Source organism: Hemitrygon akajei, chromosome 2 (genome assembly GCF_048418815.1).
Source record: "Hemitrygon akajei chromosome 2, sHemAka1.3, whole genome shotgun sequence".
Taxonomy (NCBI): Eukaryota; Metazoa; Chordata; class Chondrichthyes; order Myliobatiformes; family Dasyatidae; genus Hemitrygon; species Hemitrygon akajei.
The window spans coordinates 189,962,851-189,981,269 of record NC_133125.1 but is presented as its reverse complement, the minus strand read 5'-3'; the positions used below and the strand labels follow the sequence as shown (position 1 = coordinate 189,981,269).

Below are 18,419 nucleotides of genomic sequence, written 5' to 3'. Positions count from 1 at the left end.
TTCACCAAAGTGCATAACCATACACTTTCCAACATTATATTTCATGTGCCACTTCTTTGCCCATCCTCCTAAACTATCTAAGTCTCTTTGCAGGCTCTTTGTTTCCTCAACACTACCTGCTCCTCCACCTACCTTTGTATCATCAGCAAATTTAGCCACAAATCCATTAATACTGTGGTCCAAATTATTGACATACATTGTATAAAACAGCAGCCCCACACTGACCGCTGTGGAAATCCACTGGTATCCGGCAGCCAGCCAGAATAGGAGCCCTTTATTCCCACACTCTGTCTTCTGCTGACCAGCCAATGCTCCACCCATGCAAGTAACTTCCCTGTAATTCAATGGGGTCTTAGCTTGTTTAGCAGCCTCATGTGCGGCACCTTGTCAAAGGCCTTCTGAAAATCCAAATACACCATGTCTACTACATCTCCTTTGTCTACTCTGCTTGTAATTTCCTCAAAGAATTGTAATATGTTTGTCAGGCAGGATTTTCCTTTCAGGAAGCCATGCTGGTTTTGGTCTATCTTGTCATGTGCCTCCAGGTATTCCGTAATCTCATCCCTAACAATCGATTCCTACAACTTCCCAATCACTAATGTCAGGCTCAGTACATCTGCCTTGTCTATTTGAATCTGGAGCCCCAAGGAAAGCTCTCTCTTCATCTGAATCATGGTCTCTTTGACCTCCTGAAGAAATGTTTTTGAGCGACACTGGTTTTTGTAATGGCCTATTGAATTGGTGGCAATTCTCTTCTTTTGCTGGACAGGGCTTTTTGACATGGAATGGAGTCTTGGTGCATCTGCTGCAGTTGGACATTTTACCTGCCCTTTGTGTCGCTTGCCTGTTTTGTTTGAGCTGAGCTCTACTGTCACCTCTTTCTGACTGCAACTTGTTTGTACCCTGCTGTTTGAGCAGCCTCGAGCTCTATCTCAGCATCGGTTTTTGTGCCCAAGTCCTCCCTGTTGCTGACCATTGTGATAGCTTTCTTTAGTGTGAGGTTTGCATGCAACTGAAGTCTCTCTGACAATTTGGTGTATAGTAGCATGACAACAATCCTGTCTCTAATGAGCTCATCTCTCAGATTCCCATTTGCACAGTTGTCTGACAGGGCACACAATGCTGTGATGAAGTCATTTACACTTTCATCTGACTCCTGTTTTCTGGAGTTGAACTTTTCCTTCTCATATATCACATTTCGTTTACCTATGAAATATTCTTTGTATTTTTCCTGAACTGCTCGTACTCCCTTATCTGAGCATCTGTTGGTCCTACTCCACAGAGGCAAAATTCAAAAGGGCAAAGAATGCAGGAATGAAGATGCTGTATTTAAATGTGTGTAGCATTTGGAATAAAATGCAGAAACTCATGACATTGGTCAGTATGACATTGTGGGCATCACTGGTCGTGGCTGATAGAAACTATAGTTGGAAGCTCAACATCAAAGGATATACTTTGTATTGAAAGGACAGGCAGGAAGACAAAGGTAGTAGTGTGACTCTTTTGGAATGAGATGGAATTAAATCTTCAGAAAGAGGTGTCATAGGGTCAGAGAATGTTGAATCTTGGTGGGTGGAGTTAAGAAATTGCAAGGGTAAAAAAATCATTATGGGAATCATATATGACCTCAGAAATGTAGCCAAGATGTGGGATTGAGATTGCAAAGGGAGATGAAAAAAGCATGTAATAAGGGTAATGACACAATTGTAATGGGGGACTTCAATATGCAAGGGATTTGGGAAAATCAGGATGGTGTTGGATCACAAAAGAGGGAATTTGTTAAATGCCTACAAGATGGCTTTTTAGATCAACTTGTGCTTGAGCCAACTCAGGGAAAGGATTTTGTGTAATAACCCAGCTCTTCTTAGGGAGCTTAACGTAAAGGAACCCTCAGGAGGCAGTAATCATATTATGATTGAATTCATACTGCAATTTGCGAGGGAGAAGCATCAATCAGATGTATCTGTATTGCAGTGGAATCAAGGGAATTACAGACGTATGATAGAGGTGCTAACCAGGTGGATTGGAGGAGGATACTGGTGAGGATGACGGCAGAGCAGAGGTGGCTGAAATTTCTGGGTATAGTTCACAAGGTGGAGGATAGGTATGTCCCATAGAGGAAAAAGTTCTCAAATGGCAGGGGTAGACAATCGTGGCTGAAAAAGGAAGTTAAGGACTGCATAAAAGCTAAGGCAAGGGCATATAAGGTAGCAAAAGTGGGTGAGAAGTTGGATGGTTGGGAAGCTTTTAAACTCCAAGAAAAATGCAAGTAAAAAAGGTATAAGAAGGGAAAAGATGAAATATGAGGGCAGACAAGCCAATAATATAAAGCAGGATACCAAAAGTTTTTCCAGTTATGTGAAGAGTAAAAGGGAAGTGTGAGTTGATATTGGACCACTGGAAAATGTGAGGTTGTAAGGAGGGACAAAGAAATGGCAGATGGACTTAATGGTACTTTGCATCTGTCTTCACTGTGGAAGACAGTGTCCAGTTCTGGTCGCCTCACTATAGGAAGGATGTGGAAGCATTGGAAAGGGTACAGAAGAGATTTACCAGGATGCTGCCTGGTTTAGAGAGTATGGATTATGATCAGAGATTAAGGGAGCTAGGGCTTTACTTTTTGGAGAGAAGGAGGATGAGAGGAGACATGATAGAGGTGTACAAGATATTAAGAGGAATAGACAGAGTGGACAGCCAGCACCTCTTACCCAGGGCACCACTGCTCAGTACAAGAGGACATGGCTTTAAGGTAAGGGGAGGGAAGTTCAAGGGGGATATTAGAGGAAGGTTTTTCACTCAGAGAGTGGTTGGTGCGTGGAATGCACTGCCTGAGTCAGTGGTGGAGGCAGATACACTAGTGAAGTTTAAGAGACTACTAGACAGGTATATGGAGGAATTTAAGGTGGGGGGTTATATGGGAGGCAGGGTTTGAGGGTCAGCACAACATTGTGGGCTGTACTATTCTATGTTCTATGTTCTAAGACACCAGCAGTGTGCCAGAGGTCCGTGAGTTAACAGGAGTGAGTGCCATTGCTATTACAAAGGAAAAAGGTGCTAGGCAATCTCAGAGGTCTTAAAGTGGATAAGTCACCTGGACCAGATGGACTATATCCCAGAGTCCTGAGAGAGGTTGCTGAAGAGACAATGGATGCATTGGTCATGATCTTTCAAGATTCACTTGATTCAGGCATGGTTAGAAACATGGAAAACCTACAGCACAATACAGGCCTTTGGGCCCACAATGCTGTGCCAAACATGTACTTACCTTAGAAGTTACCTAGGGTTACCCATAGCCCTCTATTTTTCTAAGCTCTATGTGCCTATCCAGGAGTCTCTTAAAAGACCCTATTGTATCCGCCTCCACCACCGTCACCAGCAGCCCATTCCACACACAGAAAACTGGAAGACTGCAAATGTCACTCACTCTTTAAGAAGGGAAGAAGGCAAAAGAAAGGAAATTACAGGCCAGTTAGTCTAACCTCAATACTTGGGAAAGTGTTGGAGTCTATTATTAGAGATGAGTTTTCAAGGTGTTTGGAGACTAAGGATAAAGAGAAAGGGGGGGGGGGGAGGGGGAAGCACCAGAGGAAGATGGAGAACAGGCAAAAAACTAAATATGTCAGGGATGGGGTAAGAAGGGGAGGAGGGGCATTAACGGAAGTTAACCATCTTGACTTCACCACACCATGTTCCAATTCCAACCTCACTCCTTCCGAACACTCTGCTCTCCGCTCCCTCCGCACCAATCCCAACCTCACTATAAAACCTGCTGATAAGGGGGGAGCTGTTGTTGTCTGGCGTACTGACCTCTACCTGGCCGAGGCACAGCGACAGCTCTCTGATACCTCCTCTTATTTACCCCTTGATCATGACCCCACTAAGGAGCACCAGGCCATTGTCTCCTATACCATCACCAACCTTATCAGCTCTGGGGATTTCCCATCCACTGCCACCAACCTCATAGTTCCCACACCCCGCACTTCCCGTTTCTACCTCCTACCCAAGATCCACAAACCTGCCTGTCCAGGTAGACCTATTGTCTCAGCTTGCTCCTGCTCCACTGAACTCATTTCTGCATACCTTGACACTGTCTTATCCCCCCTTGTTCAATCTCTTCCCACCTATGTTCGTGACACTTCTCATGGCCCCACCATCTTATTTTCACGATGGACGTCCAGTCCCTATATACCTCCATCCCCCACCGAGATGGTCTCGAAGCTCTTTGCTTTTTTTAAAATTCCAGACCTAAACAATTCCCCTCTACCACCACTGTCCTCCGTCTAGCGGAATTAGTTCTTACTCTCAATAGTTTCTCCTTTGGCTCCTCCCACTTCCTCCAAACCAAGGGTGTAGCCATGGGCACCCGTATGGGTCCCAGTTATGCCTGCCTTTTTGTTGGCTTTGTGGAACAGTTCATGTTCCAAGTCTATACCGGTATCCATCCCCCTCTTTTCCTTCGCTACATCAACGACTGCATTGGCGCTGCCTCTTGCACGCGTGCTGAGCTCGTCGACTTCATTAACTTTGCCTCCAACTTTCACCCTGCCCTCAAATTTACCTGGTCCATTTCCGACACCTCCCTCCCCTTTCTTGATCTTTCTGTCTCCATCTCTGGAGACAGCCTATCTACTGATATCTACTATAAGCCTACAGACTCTCACAGCTACCTGGACTATTCCTCTTCCCACCCTGTCTCTTGCAAAAATGCTATCCCCTTCTCACAATTCCTCCGTCTCCACCGCATCTGCTCTCAGGATGAGGCTTTTCATTCCAGGACGAAGGAGATGTCTTCCTTTTTTAAACAAAGGGGCTTCCCTTCGTCCACCATCAACTCTGCTCTCAAACGCATCTCTCCCATTTCCCGCACATCTGCCCTCACCCCATCCACCCGCCACCGCACTCGGGATAGGGTTCCCCTTGTCCTTACCTACCACCCCACCAGCCTCCAGGTCCAACGTATAATTCTCCGTAACTTCCGCCACCTCCAACGGGATCCCACTACCAAAAACATTTTTCCCTCCCCCCTCTTTCTGCTTTTCGCAGGGATTGCTCCCTACACGACTCCCTTGTCCACTCGTCCCCCCCATCCCTTCCCACCGATCTCCCTCCTGGCACTTATCCTTGTAAACGGAACAAGTGCTACACCTGCCCTTACACTTCCTCCCTCACCACCATTCAGGGCCCCAGACAGTCCTTCCAGGTGAGGCGACACTTCACCTGTGAGTCGGCTGGTGTGGTATACTGCGTCCGGTACTCCCGGTGTGGCTTTTTGTATATTGGTGAGACCCGACGCAGACTGGGAGATCGTTTTGCTGAACACCTACGCTCGGTCCACCAGAAAAAGCAGGATCTCCCAGTGGCCACACATTTTAATTCCACGTCCCATTCCCATTCTGATATGTCTATCCACGGCCTCCTCTATTGTCAAAATGAATCCAAACTCAGGTTGGAGGAACAACACCTTATATACTGGCTGGGTAGCCTCCAACCTGATGGCATGAACATTGACTTCTCTAACTTCTGTTAATGCCCCTCCTCCCCTTCTTACCCCATCCCTGACATATTTAGTTGTTTGCCTGTTCTCCATCTCCCTCTGGTGCTCCCCACTCCCCTCCTTTCTTTCTCCCTAGGCCTCCCGTCCCATGATCCTTTCCCTTCTCCAGCTCTGTATCACTTTCGCCGATCACTTTTCCAGCTCTTAGCTTCATCCCACCCCCTCCAGTCTTCTATCATTTCGCATTTCCCCCTCCCCCCACTACTTTCAACTTTCTTACTATCTTTCCTTTCGGTTAGTCCTGACGAAGGGTCTCGGCCCAAAACGTCGACAGCGCTTCTCCCTATAGATGCTGCCTGGCCTGCTGTGTCCCACCAGCATTTTGTGTGTGTTGTTGTTTGAATTTCCAGCATCTGCAGATTTCCTCGTGTTTGCTGAGATGATGCTGAGGCTTTATAAGACACTAGTCAGGCCACACATGGAATACTGTCAACAGTTTTAGGCCAGAAAGAGTGTGTTGTCATTGGAGAGAGTCCAGAGGAGGTTCACGAGGACGATTCTCTAAATTTCAATGAGATCCCCCCCCCTGCATCCTTCTAAATTCCAGTGATTACAGGCCCAAAGCTGCCAAACGCTCCACAACAGCAAGATGCCAGCATTCCGGATATTCAACTGAACTTTATTGACAACGCTGCTCATACATTATGGGAACTCCTCCCATGTGGGAGTGGCTAATTCCGTGTCAAAAGATTCTCACCCTGATCCTAATACTGACCCCAATCCTGATCATGATTTTGACCCTGATTGTGATCCAGATCCCAATCTTGATCTTAATCCAGTTTGATTCTTATCCTATTCCAGATTCTGATCCTAATCCCAAACCTGATCCGGATTCTGAACCTGCTCTGATTCTGACCCTGATTGTAACTCTGATGCTTCTCCCAATACCAAACCTAATCTCTATCGCGATTCTGATCCTGATCCTAATCCAGTTCCTATATCTGATCCAGATTCTTATCCCAATCCAGAGCTAGTTGAAGGATGATCCTGGTCCTAATTCTGATTCTGATCTTGATCCTCACCCCAATCCTGATAGCGATTCTGTTCCTGGTTCTGATCCTGATCTTCATCCAGATCCCAATCCCGATTCTGATCCTGTTTCTGAATCTAATATGGATCCTGATCCATCTTCTAATCCTATTCTGAATCAGATTCTGTTCCTGATTTAAGAGTGGTCCTGATAAGGATCTTTATCCCGAACCCAATTCTTATTCTGATGTGATCCTGATCCCGGTATCATAGAAACATAGAAAATAGGTGCAGTAGTAGGCCATTCGTCCCTTCGAGCCTGCACCGCCAGTCAGTATGATCATGGCTGATCATCCAACTCAAAACCCTGTACCTGCTTTCTCTCCATACCCCTGATCCCTTTAGCCACAAGGGCCATATCTAACTTCCTCTTAAATATAGCCAATGAACCGGCCTCAACTGTTTCCTGTGGCAGGGAATTCCACAGATTCACCACTCTCTGTGTGAAGAAGTTTTTCCTCATCTCGGTCCTAAAAGGCTTCCCCTTTATCCTTAAACTGTGACCCCTCATTCTGGACTTCCCCAACATCGGAAACAATCTTCCTGCATCTAGCCTGTCCAATCCCTCTAGAATTTTATACGTTTCAATAAGATCCCCCCTCAATCTTCTAAATTCCAGTGAGTATAAGCCTAGTTGATCCAGTCTTTCTTCATATGAAAGTCCTGCCATCCCAGGAATCAATCTGGTGAACCTTCTCTGTACTCCCTCTATGGCAAGAATGTCTTTCCTCAGATTAGGGGACCAAAACTGCACACAATATTCTAGGTGCGGTCTCACCAAGGCCTTGTACAACTGCAGTAGAACCTCCCTGCTCCTGTACTCAAATCCTTTTGCTATGAATGCCAACATACCATTTGCCTTTTTCACCGCTTGCTGTACCTGTATGCCCACCTACAATGACTGGTGTACAATGACACCCAGGTCTCAAATCTGTTTTCCTGTTCTTGCAACCAAAGCGGATAACCTCACATTTATCCGCATTAAATTGCATCTGCCATGAATTTGCCCACTCACCTAACCTATCCAAGTCACCCTGCATCCTCTTAGCATCCTCCTCACAGCTAACACCGCTGCCCAGCTTCGTGTCATCTGCAAACTTGGAGATGCTGCATTTAATTCCCTCGTCTAAATCATTTATATATATTGTAAACAGCTGGGGTCCCAGCACTGAGCCTTGCGGTACCCCACTTGTCACTACCTGCCATTCTGAAAAGGTCCCGTTTACTCCCACTCTTTGCTTCCTGTCTGCCAACCAATTCTCTTTCCACATCAATACCATACCCCCAATACCATGTACTTTAAGTTTGTACACTAATCTCCCGGGTGGGACCTTGTCAAAAGCCTTTTGAAAATCTAAATATATCACACCCACTGGCTCTCCCCTATCCACTCTACTAGTTACATCTTCAAAAAATTCTATAAGATTCGTCAGACATGATTTTCTTTTCACAAATCCATGCTGACTTTGTCCGATGATTTCTCCTCTTTCCAAATGTGCTGTTATCACATCTTTGATAACCGACTCTAGCATTTTCCCTACCACCGATGTCAGACTAACCGGTCTATATTTCCCCGGTTTCTCTCTCCCTCCTTTTTTAAAAAGTGAGGTTACATTAGCTACCCTCCAATCCTCAGGAACTAATCCAGAATCTAAGGAGTTTTGAAAAATTATCACTAATGCATCCACTATTTCTTGGGCTACTTCCTTAAGCACTCTGGGATGCAGACCATCTGGCCCTGGGGATTTATCTGCCTTTAATCCCTTCAATTTACCTAACATCACTTCCCTACTAACACTATCATCTCTGATCTTGTTCCTGATTTTGATACTGATTCTGATCCCTATCCCGATCCCAATATAGATATTGGTGCCTGTCCTGATCCTTATCCCGATCCCTATGCAGGTCGTGAGCTCGATATCCACTCTGATGTGGATCCTGACCCTGATACAGATCTCATTCACAATCCTGATCCTAATTCTAATCCAGAATTACTGATCTGGATCCTAATCCTGATTTTGATGCCGATTCAGATCCTGTTACTGATCTTGATATTGATTCTACTCCTGATTCTCATCCTGATGCTGATCTAGATCCACATTCTGATCCTGATCCTGATTATGACTCCGATTTTCACTCTGACTCTGATTTTCGCTGCCTGGCACGATGCAGACCATGGTTCCCATTGCCTCCCCATTTTCCTTTGCAGCACTCTGCCACGTGCAGTGGTTCCATCGTGGCTCCCAAATGGATCCTGACTGCAGCGCACTGCTTCATCAACATAGAGTCCCGGGTTAGCACTCAGAGGATCCAAGTCATTGTTGGTAAGCTTTGTCACTCTGTTCCTTGGCAGTTGTCGAGACAGCATTCGTGGGGGGAGCCCCCAAGTGGAGCCATGGATTCCCAGTTCCAAGCGCTCATTTTGACCCGGAGCTCTGGTGCAGGTTCGCGCAATTCCTCTAGACTCTCCAATTCCCTCACACGCCTGAGGTTTGTGGTTGGTCCATTGATTAAGTGGCTGCTGTAGATTTTCCTTCATGTGGGTGGCCATGAAAAATGGAAATTTGATGGGTGACGTGGAATATAATGTTTCCTCTGGTGGGGGTATCCACTACTAGAGGGCACAGCCTCAAAACTGAGGGGCGACCTTATAGAGCAGAGGTGAAGAGGGTAGTTAATCTGTGGAATGACCTGCCGCAGACTGCGGTGGATGCCAGGTCCGTGGGTATGTTCAAAGCAGAAATTGCCTGATTGGGCAGGGCATCAAGGGCAATAGAAACATAGAAAACCTCCACAGAATACAAATGCTTTGGCCCACAAAGCTGTGCCGAACATGTCCTTACTTTAGAAATTACCTGTGGTTACCCATAGCCCTCTATTCTTCAAGCTCCATGTACCTATCCAAGAGTCTCTTAAAAGACCCTATCGTATCCACCTCCACCACTGTCACTGGCAGCCCACTCCATGCACTCACCACTCTCTGAGTAAAAAACTTACCCCTGACATCTCCTCTGTACCTATTTCCAAGCACCTTAAGCCTGTGCCCTCTCGTGTTAGCCATTTCATCCCTGGGGATTAGTCTCTGACTATCCACATGATCAATGCATCTCATCATCTTCTACACTTCTATCAGGTCACCTCTCATCCACCGTCGCTCAAGGGAGAAAAGGGCAAATACACCCAACCTATTCTCATGCTTCTCCATCCAAGCAACATATTTGCATCTTTGTAGATCTCCTCTGCATCCTTTTTTATAGTTTCCACATCCTTCCTGTAGTGAGGCGACTGAACTGAGCACAGTACTCCAAGTGGGGTCTGACCAAGGTATAGCTGTAACATTCCCTCTTGGCTCATAAACTCAATCCTATGATTGATGAAAGCCAATACACCGTATGCCTCCTTAACCACGCAGTTAACCTGCGCAGCAGCTTTGAATGTCCTATGGACTCAGAACCCAAGATCCCTCTGATCCTCCACACTGCCAAGAGTCTTGCCATTATTACAATCTTCTGCCATCATATTTGACCTACCAAAATGTACCACCTCACGCTTATCTGGGTTGAACTCCATCTGCCACTTCTCAGCCCAGTTTTGAATCCTATCGATGTCCGGCTGTAACCTCTGACAGCCCTCCACACTATCCACAACACCCCCAACCTTGTGTCATCAGCAATTTTACTAACCCATCCCTCTACTTCCTCATCCAGGTCATTTATAAATAAAACAAAGAGACGGGGTCCCAGAACAGATCCCTGAGGCACACTACTGCTCACTAACCTCCATGCAGAATATGACCCATCTATAACTACTCTTTGCCTTCTGTGGGCAAGCCAGTTCTGGATCCACAAAGCAATGTCCCCTTGGATCCCATGCCTCCTTACTTTCTCAGTAAGCCTTGCATGGGTACCTTATCAAATGCCTTGCTGAAATCCATATACACTACATCTACTGCTCCACATCAATGTGTTTAATCACATCCTCAAAAAAATTCAATCAGACTCGTAAGGTATGACCTGCCTTTGACAAAGCCATGCTGACTATTCCTAATCATATTATGCCTCTCCAAATGTTCATAAATCCTGCCTCTCAGGACCTCCATCAACCATCAATTCACAAGGGAAAATGAGGTAGTCATAGATGAGAGCTACAGGGAGGTAGTCACACCTAGGCTGCCGGAAGCAGGTCGTTGGGTGACAGTCTGAGGGGGGGAAAGTGAAGGAGAGTAGACAGGTAGTGCAGAGCACCCCTGTAGCCATTCCCCTGAATAATAAGTTTACTGTCCTGGATGCTGTTGGTGAGGACGACCGACCAGGTGTGAGCCACGGTGGCAGGGTCTCTGGCACTGAGTCTGACCCTGTGGTGCAGAAGGATGGGACGGAGAAGAGGAGAGCTGTCGTCATTGGAGACTCTATAGTCAGGGGAGCAGACAGGAGATTTTGTGGATGTGAGAAGGACATCCACATGGTTTGTTGCCTCCCGGGTGCCAGGGTCCGGGATGTCTCTGACCGGGTGCATGACATCCTGGTACGAGAGGGAAAGCAACCAGAAGTCATGATACACGTTGGGACCAACGACATAGGCAGGAAGAGGGATGAGGTCCTGAAGTGTGAGTTTCGGGAACTAGGCAGAAGGCTAAAGAACAGGACCTCAAGGGTGGCGTTCTCAGGATTGCTGCCAGTGCTACCTGATAGTGATGGTAAGAATTGGAGGAGATGGCAGTTGAATGCGTGGCTGAGGAGTTGGTGCAGGGCGCAGGGTTTTAGATTTTTGGATCATTGGGATCTCTTCTGGGGAAGGTGGGACCTGTACTGATTGGATGGGTTGCACCTGAACTCGAGGGGGAGCAATATCCTTGCAGGTAGGTTTGCTAGCATGCTTTGGGAGGGTTTAAACTAATTTGCAAGGGGGATGGGACCCGGAGCAATAGAGCAGTGAAAGAAGTGCATGGAGTAAAGCCAGATCTAACATATAGAGAGGCTTTGAGGAAAGAGAAGCAGAATAAAGGGTGTAAAGGTAGTAAGGTAGAAGGGCTAAAGTGTGTGTACTTCAATGCAAGAAGCATCAGGAACAAAGGTGATGAACTGAGAGCTTGGATACATACATGGAACTATGATGTAGTGGCCATTACGGAGACTTGGCTGGCACCAGGGCAGGAATGGATTCTCAATATTCCTGGATTTCAGTGCTTTAAAAGGGATAGAGAGGGGGGAAAAAGGGGAGGAGGGGTGGCATTACTGGTCAGGGATACTATTACAGCTACAGAAAGGGTGGGTAGTGTAGCAGGATCCTCTTTTGAGTCAGTATGGCTGGAAGTCAGGAACAGGAAGGGAGCAGTTACTCTACTCGGGGTATTCTATAGGCCCCTGGTAGCAGCAGAGATACCGAGGAGCAGACTGGGAGGCAGATTTTGGAAAGGTGCAAAAATAACAGGGTTGTTATCATGGGTGACTTTAACTTCCCTAATATTGATTGGCACCTGATTAGTTCCAAAGGTTTAGATGGGGCAGAGTTTGTTAAGTGTGTCCAGGACGGATTCCTGTCACAGTATGTTGACAGGCCGACTGGGGGAATGCCATACTAGATCTAGTATTAGGTAACGAACCGGGTTAGGTCGCAGATCTGTCAGTGTGTGAGCATCTGGGGGACAGTGACCACCACTCCCCGGCCTTTAACATTATCATGGAAAAGGATAGAATCAGAGACGACTGGAAAATTTTTAATTGGGGAAGAGCAAATTATGAGGCGATCAGGCTAGAACTTGCGGGTGTGAATTGGGATGATGTTTTTGCAGGGAAATGTACTATGGACATGTGGTCGATGTTTAAGGATCTCTTGCAGGATGTTAGGGATAAATTTGTCCCGGTGAGGAAGATAAAGAATGGTAGGGTGAAGGAACAATGGCTGACAAGTGAAGTGGAAAATCTAGTCAGATGGAAGAAGGCAGCATACATGAGGTTTAGGAAGCAAGGATCAGATGGGTCTATTGAGGAATATAGGATAGCAAGAAAGGAGCTTAAGAAGGGGCTGAGGAGAGCAAGAAGGGGGCATGAGAAGGCCTTGGCAAGTAGGGTAAAGGAAAACCCCAATTATGTGAAGAACAAAAGGATGACAGGAGTGAAGGTAGGACCGATTAGAGATAAAAGTGGGAAGATGTGCCTGGAGGCTGTGGAAGTGAGCGAGGTCCTCAATGAATACTTCTCTTAGGTATTCACAAATGAGAGGGAACTTGATGATGGTGAGGACAATATGAGTGAGGTTGATGTTCTGGAGCATGTTGATATTAAGGGAGAGGAGGTGTTGGAGTTGTTAAAATACGTTAGGATGGATAAGTCCCTGGGGCCTGTCGGAATATTCCACCAGGCAGCTCCACGAGGTGAGGGAAGAGATTGCTGAACCTCTGGCAAGGATCTTTATGTCCTCATTGTCCATGGGAATGGTACCGGAGGATTGGAGGGAGGCGAATGTTGTCCCCTTGTTCAAAAAAGGTAGTAGGGATAGTCTGAGTAATTATAGACCAGTGAGCCTTGCGTCTGTGGTGGGAAAGCTGTTGGAAAAGATTCTTAGAGATAGGATCTATGGGCATTTTGAGAATCATGGTCTGATCAGGGACAGTCAGCATGGCTTTTTGAAGGGAAGATCATGTCTAACTAGACTGATAGAGTTCTTTGAGGAGATGACCAGGCATATAGATGAGATGATCTACATGGATTTTAGTAAGGTATTTGACAAGGTTCTACACGGTAGGCTTATTCAGAAAGTCAGAAGGCATGGGATCCAGGGAAGTTTGGCCAGATGGATTCAGAATTGGCTTGCCTGCAGAAGGCAGAGGGTCGTGGTGGAGGGAGTACATTCAGATTGGAGGGTTGTGACTAGTGGTGTCCCACAAGGATCTGTTCTGGGACATCTACTTTTCGTGATTTTTATTAACGACCTGGATGTGCAGGTAGAAGTATGGGATGGCAAGTCTGCAGACGTCACAAAGGTTGGTAGTGTTGTAGATAGTGTAGAGGATTGTCAAAGATTGCAGAGAGACATTGATAGGATGCAGAAGTGGGCTGAGAAGTGGCAGATGGAGTTCAACCCAGAGAAGTGTACACTTTGGAAGGGCAAACTCCAAGGCAGAGTACAACATAAATGGCAGGATACTTGGTAGTGTGGAGGAGCAGAGGGATCATGGGGTACATGTCCACAGATCCCTGAAAGTTGCCTCACAGGTAGATAGGGTAGTTAAGAAAGCTTATAGGGTGTTAGCTTTCATAAGTCGAGGGATAGAGTTTAAGAGACGCGATGTAATGATGCAGCTCTATAAAACTCTAGTTAGGCCACACTTGGAATACTGTGTCCAGTTCTGGTCGCCTCACTATAGGAAGGATGTGGAAGCATTGGAAAGGGTACAGAGGAGATTTACCAGGATGCTGCCTGGTTTAGAGAGTATGGATTATGATCAGAGATTAAGGGAGCTAAGGCTTTACTCTTTGGAGAGAAGGAGGATGAGAGGAGACGTGATAGAGTTGTACAAGATATTAAGAGGAATAGACAGAGTGGACAGCCAGCACCTCTTCCCCAGGGCACCACTGCTCAGTACAAGAGGACATGGCTTTAAGATAAGGGGAGGGAAGTTCAAGGGGGATATTAGAGGAAGGTTTTTCACTCAGAGAGTGGTTGGTGCGTGGAATGCACTGCCTGAGTCAGTGGTGGAGGCAGATACACTAGTGAAATTTAAGAGACTACTAGACAGGTATATGGAGGAATTTAAGGTAGGGGTTTATATGGGAGGCAGGGTTTGAGGGTCGGCACAACATTGTGGGCCGAAGGGCCTGTAATGTGCTGTACTTTTCTATGTTCTATGTTCTAACTTACCAACCACGGAAGTAAGACTCACTGATCTATAATTTCCTGGGTTATCTCTACTCCTGTTCTTGAATAATGGAACAGCATCTGCAACCCTCCAATCCGGAACCTCTCCTGTCCGCATTGATGATGCAAAATTCATTGCCAGAGGCTCAGCAATCTCCTCCCTCACCTCCCACAGTAGCCTGGGGTACATCTCGTCCAGTCCCGGCGACTTATCCAACTTGATGCTTTCCAAAAGCTCCAGCACATCCTCTTTGTTAATGTTTCTATGCTCTAGCTTCTCAGTCCGCTATAAGTCATCCCTCCAATCACCAAGGTCCTTTTCTGTAGTGAATGCTAAAGCAAAGTATTCATTAAGTACCTCTGCTATCTCCTCCCGTTCCATACACACTTTTCCTCTGTCACGTTTGATTGGTCCTATTCTCTCACAGCTTATCCTCTTGCTCTTCACTTACTTGTAGAATGCCTTGAGGTTTTCTTTAATCCTGCTTGCCAAGGCCTTCTCAGGGTCCTTTCTCGCTCTCCGAATTTCATTCTTCAGATCCCTCCTGCTAACCTTATAATTTTCTAGATCTCTATATTTACCTAGTTTCTTTGAACCTTTCGTTAGGTGTCCTGTTGTTCTTGACTAGATTTTCAATAGCCTGGTTCCTGTTCCTGTTCCTGCACCCTACCATCCTTTCCCTGTCTCATTAGAACGTACCTATGTAGAAAGCCACGCAAATGTCCCCTGAACATTTGCCACATTTCTGCTGTACATTTCCCTGAGAACATTTGTTCCCAAATTATACTTCCAAGTTTTGCCAGGCAGGTGTATGGGATTGAGTGGGATCTGGGATCAGCCATGATGGAATCGCAGTGTGGACTTGATGGGCTGAAAGGCCTAATTCTGGTCTTATGATCTTTTGGCATTTTTTCTCTAATCTACGCATCATCTATAATTCTTTGTCTAGGTGAAAACCAATTGGCCAGAGTGAACGAATTGCACGTTCACCCACAGTTTTCAATCGCAGCCAAAGTAGGCATGAACATCTCGCAATTCTACGATTATGACGTTGCCTTGATTGAACTGGACAAGCCTTTAACCTATTCACCGGCTGTCAGGTAACTGGCCAGTCGCTCACACAACATCCCAGAGCAGTGAGTGGGTCTGCCCACCCTGCCTATCGCCACAGCAACCCACACAAAATGCTGGAGGAACTCAGCAGGTCAGGCAGCATCTATGGAAATTAATAAACAGTCGACATTTTGGGCCAGAATCCTTATTCAGGACTGAAGAAGAAGGAGGAAGATGCCAGGATCAGAAGGTGGAGGGAGGAGAGGAGGTGGTATGTGAAGTTGTAAAGTTGTAAAGGCAGAAAAAGATAGAGTGTGGTGAAGAAGGAATCTGACAGGAGAGCAGGATGGACCATGGGTGAAAGAGAACATGGATGGGTACCGGAGGGAGATGATAGGCAGGTGGAAGAAGAGGCATGAGTGGGAATTTGAAGGTGGGAGGAGGGAAAACTTGCTGTAAGTTGGAGAGATTTATGCCCATGCCATCAGGTTGGAGGCTACCCAGATGAAATATGAAGTGTTGATTGAGAGTGGCCTCATAGTGGGAAAATAGGAGCATCATGTTGGAACCAGAAGGGGTGGGGGGTAGGAATTAGAATGTTTGGTCACTAGGAGATCCCACTTTTTGTGGAGGGGGTGGATAAGTCGGGTGACCAATCCGGAGGAGGCCGTATCGGGAGCACCACGTGCAGTAGACAGTCATCTGATTGGAGATGGCTCAGGGGCAGGAGCTTGGGCTCAGCCGGTAAATTACAAATGACCCTCCTGATGAGGGGTTTCAGCCTGAGATGTTGACCAGTTACTCACCACCATAGATGCTGTCTGACCTGCTCGGTTGACACAGCATTTTGCACATGCTTCTCGGATTTACAAACACCGGTAACCACAGAGCGCCCGAGTTACCCCTCAAGCAGCGGTTACAAAATATCTTCAGTGTGGCAGCTTAACAATCTGTCCCTCCCCACTTCCTGTCCCTGTGAAGATAAGGTTGAACCCTACAGGGTGGTGGTTCATGTAACGCTACTTCAGCTCAGAATGTCAGAGTTCCGACACCGCCTGTGAGGAGTTGGTGTGTTTTTACCGTGCTCGCGTGGCTTTCCTCCACTGGCACCAGTTTCCTGCTAAAGTCCATAGACATATTGGTTAGTAGGTTAGCTGCTGATTGCAGATTGTCCTGTGATTAGGCTCGGCACAAATCGGTTGATTGTTGGGTGGTGTGGTTTATTAGGCTGGGAGGGTAGGGTCGGCCAGGGTGTAGGGGTAGGGCCGGCCGGGGTGTAGGGGTAGGGTCGGCCGGGGTAGGGTAGGGCCAGGGTGTAGGGTAGGACCGGCCGGGGTGTAGGGGTAGGGCCGTCTGGGGTGTCGGGGTACGGTCGGCCGGGGGTGTCGGGGTAGGGTCGGCCGGGGTGTCGGGGTAGGGCCGGCCGGGGTGTCGGGGTAGGGCCGGGGTGTAGGGTAGGGCCGGCCGGGGTGTAGGGGTAGGGTCGGCCGGGGTGTCGGGGTAGGGTCGGCCGGGGTGTCGGGGTAGGGCCGTCCGGGGTGTCGGGGTGCGGTCGGCCGGGGTGTCGGGGGTAGGGCCGTCTGGGGTGTCGGGGTACGGTCGGCCGGGGTGTCGGGGTAGGGTCGGCCGGGCTGTCGGGGTAGGGTAGGGCCGGGGTGTAGGGGTACGGCCGGCCGGGGTGTCGGGGTAGGGTCGGCCGGGGTGTCGGGGTAGGGCCGTCCGGGGTGTCGGGGTGCGGTCGGCCGGGGTGTCGGGGTAGGGCCGTCCGGGGTGTCGGGGTACGGTCGGCCGGGGTGTCGGGGTAGGGTCGGCCGGGCTGTCGGGGTAGGGTAGGGCCGGGGTGTAGGGGTATGGCCGGCCGGGGTGTCGGGGTAGGGTAGGGCCGGGGTGTAGGGGTAGGGTAGGGCCGGGGTGTAGGGGTACGGTCGGCCGGGCTGTCGGGGTAGGGTAGGGCAGGGGTGTAGGGGTAGGGTAGGGCCGGGGTGTAGGGGTACTGCCGGCCGGGGTGTCGGGGTGTCGGGGTAGGGTCGGCCGGGGTGTCGGGGTAGGGCCGGGGTGTAGGGGTAGGGCCGGCCGGGGTGTCGGGGTAGGGCCGGCCGGGTTGTAGGGGTCGGGTCGGCCGGGGTGTCGGGGTAGGGCCGGGGTGTCGGGGTACGGTCGGCCGGGGTGTAGGGGTAGGGCCGGGGTGTCGGGGTACGGTCGGCCGGGGTGTAGGGGTAGGGCCGGGGTGTAGGGGTACTGCCGGCCGGGGTGTCGGGGTGTCGGGGTAGGGTCGGCCGGGGTGTCGGGGTAGGGCCGGGGTGTAGGGGTAGGGCCGGCCGGGTTATAGGGGTCGGGTCGGCCGGGGTGTCGGGGTAGGGCCGGGGTGTTGGGGTACGGTCGGCCGGGGTGTAGGGGTAGGGCCGGGGTGTCGGGGTACGGTCGGCCGGGGTGTAGGGGTAGGGCCGGGGTGTCGGGGTAGGGCCGGCCGGGGTGTCGGGGTAGGGCCGGGGTGTAGGGGTACGGTCGGCCGGGGTGTAGGGGTAGGGCCGGCCGGGGTGTCGGGGTAGGGCCGGGGTGTAGGGGTACGGTCGGCCGGGGTGTAGGGGTAGGGCCGGCCGGGGGTGTCGGGGTAGGGCCGGGGTGTAGGGGTACGGTCGGCCGGGGTGTCGGGGTAGGGCCGGCCGGGGTGTCGGGGTAGGGCCGGGGTGGCGGGGTAGGGTCGGCCGGGGTGTAGGGGTAGGGCCGGCCGGGGTGTCGGGGTAGGGCCGGGGTGTAGGGGTACGGTCGGCCGGGGTGTAGGGGTAGGGACGGCCGGGGTGTCGGGGTAGGGTCGGGGTGTAGGGGTACGGTCGGCCGGGGTGTAGGGGTAGGGCCGGCCGGGGTGTCGGGGTATGGTCGGCCGGGGTGTAGGGGTAGGGCCGGCCGGGGTGTCGGGGTAGGGCC

At 49.2% G+C, this 18,419-nt stretch overlaps 1 protein-coding gene across 1 annotated transcript in view; it reads left to right on the top strand.

Moving 5' to 3' along the window:
- LOC140719223 (complement factor B-like) overlaps positions 1-18,419 on the top strand; it is a 231,626-nt gene that overhangs the window by 180,538 nt on the left and 32,669 nt on the right. Inside the window, exons 12-13 of the mRNA XM_073033681.1 lie at positions 8,793-8,907; positions 15,391-15,541. Of these exons, the coding sequence (XP_072889782.1) occupies positions 8,793-8,907; positions 15,391-15,541 (266 nt within the window). The remainder of the gene's footprint in view (positions 1-8,792; positions 8,908-15,390; positions 15,542-18,419) is intronic.